Source organism: Octopus bimaculoides, chromosome 3 (genome assembly GCF_001194135.2).
Source record: "Octopus bimaculoides isolate UCB-OBI-ISO-001 chromosome 3, ASM119413v2, whole genome shotgun sequence".
In the NCBI taxonomy this organism is placed as follows: domain Eukaryota; kingdom Metazoa; phylum Mollusca; class Cephalopoda; order Octopoda; family Octopodidae; genus Octopus; species Octopus bimaculoides.
The window spans coordinates 11,873,113-11,878,666 of NC_068983.1; the positions used below are offsets into that span (position 1 = coordinate 11,873,113).

The following is a 5,554-nucleotide window of genomic DNA, read 5'->3' on the forward strand; positions in this document are numbered from 1 at the left end:
ATATATATATATATATATATATATATATATATATATATATATACATACACATATATACGACGGGCTTCTTTCAGTTTCCGTCTACCAAATCCACTCACAAGGCTTTGGTCGGTCCGAGGCTATAGTAGAAGACACTTGCCCAAGGTGCCACACAGTGGGACTGAACCCAGAACCATGTGGTTGGTAAGCAAGCTACTTACCACACAGCCACTCCTACGCCGTTCTAAATGTAACTATGAAAAATAATTTTCATGTTGTTGTGCTTTAAGAATTTATCAGCTCCTGTACATGCTATGATGTTGACTAAATTTCATTGTTAATTTTTTTTTTTGCAGGTATTCAACGAGTAAATGTCAAGGTATTGAAGATTTGGATTCCCTGAATTATTTTGGATACCGAGGAGAAGCTTTGGCTAGTCTCTGTAACGTTTCTTCATTACTAGAGATTAACACTCGAACACAACTCTCAGCTCAAACCTATAGTAAGATTTTCCAACATGGGAAGCCTTTACCTACCATAGAATCAAAGAATCCTCGCCCTAGTCCAGGAACCACTGTTACACTGCATAATTTGTTCTACAACCTTCCTGTAAGGCAAAAGTCAATTAGGTTGAGTTTAGAGCTTGAAAATATTTGTCATCGTGTTGAAGCCTTGGCATTATTGCAGCCAAAATTATCAATAACTCTTCGTAATGATGTCACTGGTTCTGTTATGCTACAAACACACAAAACTAGTAGCTTGTTAAATACATTCTCTTGCCTTTTTGGTCACACCAAATCAGAAAGTCTCTGTGAAGTTTCGCATAGTTCTGGCTATTTTTCACTTAGTGGCTATATAGGACGAGACAATCATTATAGGAAAGATATTCAGTTTATATACATCAATAACCGCCTTGTGCTAAACACAAAGATACATAAAGTAATAAATAATATTCTTAAAAAGTCTTTGATTGTTAAACAAAAGCTAACTTTAGAGAATAGTGAAAAGTTAAGCCCATTTAAACTCTCTAAAAAATATCCAATTTTTTTGTTGAACATTAAGTGTCCGCTTAATGTGTATGATATAACTTTTGACCCACGCAAGACCATGGTAGAATTTATTGAAATGGAAAATCTGTTGCAAGCTGTGGAGGAAATGTGCTGGGATTTTTTAAGAAAAGAAAATCTTATGACTGTTGACTCTCTAGCTTTGGAATTAAAGAAAGAATCTAAGTTTCGGTCAAATGGTAGCCAATCTCCTTTAGACTCTACGATCAGAGATCCAGATAAAGAAATTGATGAAAATATTGAAGACCAACTGTATGATAATGTGAAATCTCGAGCCCTCAAGTCCTTACCAATTAAACGTAATCTCTTTAAAGCTAAATTGGATGAACAAGATAATGATGTTAATATTGATGATAGTGATATCCCTTCAAAGTTTTCTAAGAAGGACAAAGAAGATATTGATAATTGTCTGGATGTTTCAACTGAAAGCCAGGTACAGTATAATTCTGCAGATTCAAATGAGACTGTATCTTTAACAGAAGATACAGATGAGTCTTTAACAGAAAATATTGGTACACCTGTTGTTAAATCGTCTGTTAGTTCCAGCAAATCATTTGATTCTTGCACAAAATTATTAACTGAATCTATGAGCATTTTCACTGAAACACCTAGCACTGTGGAAGAAGATTCAGTTTCATGTGAGAGATCCAAATGTGTTGAAGACACAAATAGAAACATTTTGGCCCAGAGAAAAATGGCTGCTAATTCTATTGTAAATGATAGAATTCTTAAATGCGAAACAAGCAGGTCAAAGATGACTCTTCCATCTGCTTTCCGTATAAAAAAAAATTACCCATCTAGAGCTCCTTCTGAAATGAAACCTTCCACTCGATCTATCTTAGATCGGTTTAGGTCTTCCAGTTCAGCTCGACAATTTTCTTTACCTGGAACAAAAAGATCTTCAGATCTAATTAGTGGAAGTCTGAATTCCTCAGATATTTCAAAAACCTTAAGTTTTGAGTCAAAAACTGGACCCACTCATGAAAGCAGTAAAACCTTATCAAATAAGATGAATGAGAACGAAATATTTTGTCATGAACATTTTTCAGGTGATTCTACAGCAGCAAAACAGGAAGTGGTGGCTGACACTCATCAGTCAATATCATTGAAGCTTGCTAATTTATTGAAAAAGAAATCTGGAGATAAAATGCAGGTTAGTGGAAATATAAAGGATAGAGTTTTAAATGAAGAAGCATTATCAGCCATAAAAGATAAGCAGTCTACAGACTTATCTGAGAAACCTAAAGAAATACCAGTATTGAATAACCATTTGATTGTGCCAGAAAATTTCCCTTATGTGAAAGATGATGGTATTAGTTTACTGAAGGAGTCAGAGACAAAATATACATCACTTAAGAAAAATCATGATGTTATTGTATTAGATGATAAAATATCTAGTGATGCTTTAAAAACTTTACCCAAAATTCAAAATGAATGTTGTCGTAAGTTTGGTGAGCATAGATTTCTTACTTCTTCATCTTTTCTTCAAACTTACAGAAAGAATGAAAAAAATGATGCAAAATCTAATCTGCAGATTTCAAAAGACTTTCACGGGTTACAATGTCAAAACTTTAACCTAAATTCCTATTCTAAAGAAGAAATTCTCTCTGCAAATAAATCTCATATTTCATCTGATTGTTCTAGAAAGATTGGTGTTGATTTGCCTAGTTTCTCAAAGGTTCATAACACTCTTATTTCAACTATTACTGACAGCTTTCAAGAACATGATATTCCTTCAAATCACAACCGGTTTGAATGTAATAGATCTGATAGTAAATATGAAGATAGAACGGGAAATTCTTTTGTTTTTAATTTTGATGCTGAAAGTAAGTCTGATGATGCTAGTTTGTCAACAACACAAGATTTTGATAGTGTAGATATAACAAATTCTAGTTTATGTTTAAATTCTCACTTGCATTCTAAAGCATCAACTTGCACCGATTATTTCTTTGAAGAACAATATGAACAACCATTCAGTTTGAAGAATGCTGTTTCTAGTTATCATAGAAATAATTCTGAATCATCCCAAACTGTGCATAATCCCAGAAGTTTACATGTAATAAATTCAGAGAGTTTTTCACCATGCAAGCTGTTTCCTGAAGGACAGAGCAATATAAGCACTCAGAGATTTTCAATGTTCCAAGATGCATTAAAAAGTAAAGTTGGAGATAGAATTCTGACTGAAAGTCTGTATGTTGATGGAACATCATCCTCCAAGATGGAAAATACAGATTCCTTTAATTTTGCACATTCATCTCATTCCTACACAAAACCACATAAAACTCTGAAGTGCTTTGATATTTTGACAAGTAAAACTGAAAATTTTTCGCTATGTATTTCTTCTGAGGAAGTCGAAGAAGTGAGCCTTGAGAATACTTCTAAATGTTCACCTTTACATAAGAACTCATCAGAGTTATTATGTCAAAGCTATAATATTTTGCCTCAAAGGAGAACAAATGATATCAGAGAAGAGAAATTGGATGGATTCAGAGTTCCATGTAATCCACGCGAAAATAAGACTATGGAATATATTCCATTCAATGTATTATTATCAAATAATTATGGGAGTGATGATGATGATGAAGAAGAGGAAGACGGGACCAAATCTACTGTGGTACATTGTGAAAGTTTATCAAAATGTGAGCTTTCTAATAATCAAGGAAAAGGCAATCCTAAAACAGAAGACTTAAACAAATATATTAAGCAAGTTGCTACTAATGAATCTGAGAAAAGTAGAAATATTACAGATAGTTTCAATTCTAATCATTTAGATTTAAATGAAAGAAATATGTCCAAACACCATCTGCTAGAGACTAATACAGAGTTTTCTGAATGTCCCAAACATCATAATGCACCTGAAGAATCAATTCCTTCACCAAAACCAGAATCATCTACTTCTGATACTCCAAGGTATTTAGAACCATCTTATACAAACCTTAATTCTAAAGCACAAGTTCAGTCACACTTAAATTCTTTGACTGGTTCTATTTCATCAAAAAATTTAAACATTACTCATTGCGATGAAAGCAGTTTTGAAAGGCAAACTATTAAATATGGTGGCAATATTGATAAAAAGAAATTATTGATTAATGAAAGTGAATTGATTAAATCTTCTTCAGTGAATTGCGATGTTGCATTGCATTTGAATGAAAGGCAAATATTTAATGAACATCCAGTTATTAGAAGCTGTTCTTCTCTTTCACAGCATAGTCATGTTGCAGCTACTAGAAATAAGGGTCAAAAAGAAGGCTGTGATATTGTTGTTGATAATGGTCAGTCAAATGATAACACTTGCAATCGCAGAAGTCAACAACAGGCGGAGAAAAAGCAAAGTAGTTATCAGGAGAACCCATGTCAACAGAATGTTCACTATTTCAATGATGAAGATCAAACTGAAAATTATCCTGTACATGGTAGTTACATGACTGTAGACAATAGTCAAGTGGTAGGTAACCCTCACAATCATCCACTACATGGCCACCGTATAAATACAGGCAGTAATCAAGCAGCAGATAGCTATGACACTTATCAACTGCATGACAACTGTATGAATGAAGGTTGTATGGAAGCAGAAGATAACTGCAACAGTTATGAACCACATGACCTCTGTATAAATGCAGGCAGTAGTGATGCAGTAGATAAATGTAGTGATGCTCATCCATTGCATGACTGCTGTATAAATACAGACAGCAGTGAAGCAGTAGATAAATGTAGTGATGCTGAAAGCCAAGATAAAAGAGACAGTCCCCAAGACAGAGCTACTTTGCTTGATAAAATCTCCATTTCCAACAATATAGAGAAATTAAATATTTCTGCTTCAAAGAATACAAATTCCCTAGAATTTCTCTCTGAGTGTGATTTAGCTACCAGATGTGATGATCTGCTGTCAGTGAGACAGACTGATGCATTAAATTCAGTAATGTCTCAGAATTTTGACTCTGATAGATCTGCATCTCCAGATCTGACAACAGATAATATGCTGCTGTATGATAATTCTCCTGAAATACCTCGTACAACAATGGATATGGAACAAAATTCTGCTGTTAAAATCTGTGATAATCACAAAATGACTGAAGTGGATTATACAGATTCTACCAAAGAAACTGGTAAATACTTTTTTAATTGTTTTTTAAAATTTATATTTATTGATTGCAAATTGATTAATTTCGAATCTCTTGTTCACAGGTTGTATTGTCATCTCTTCTGTCTAGCTTTTTATATTTCCAGTTTCATGTCTATCAATTTGTTGCTCTTTTTACTTTTCATTCATTTCTTTCACCATCTTGCCATGTTTCCATGTAGTCACCATTGTTTCTTTTTTATTCTTTTACTTGTTTCAGTCATTTGACTGTGGCCATGCTGGAGCAGCACCTTTAGTCGAACAAATCAACCCCAGGACTTATTCTTTGGAAGCCTAGTACTTATTCTATCGGTCTCTTTTGCTGAACTACTAAGTTACGGGGACGTAAACACACCACCATCAGTTGTCAAGCGATGCTGGGGGGGGG

General features: G+C 34.0%; 1 protein-coding gene across 1 annotated transcript in view; it reads left to right on the forward strand.

Annotated features, from left to right (window-relative positions):
* The window catches only part of LOC106883281 (uncharacterized), a 10,461-nt gene extending 5,204 nt beyond the window's left edge, over positions 1-5,257 (forward strand). The window contains exons 3-4 of the mRNA XM_014934235.2: positions 336-5,152; positions 5,232-5,257. Coding sequence (XP_014789721.1) covers positions 336-5,152; positions 5,232-5,257 — 4,843 coding nt within the window. The remainder of the gene's footprint in view (positions 1-335; positions 5,153-5,231) is intronic.
* Positions 5,258-5,554: the final 297 nt, after the last annotated feature.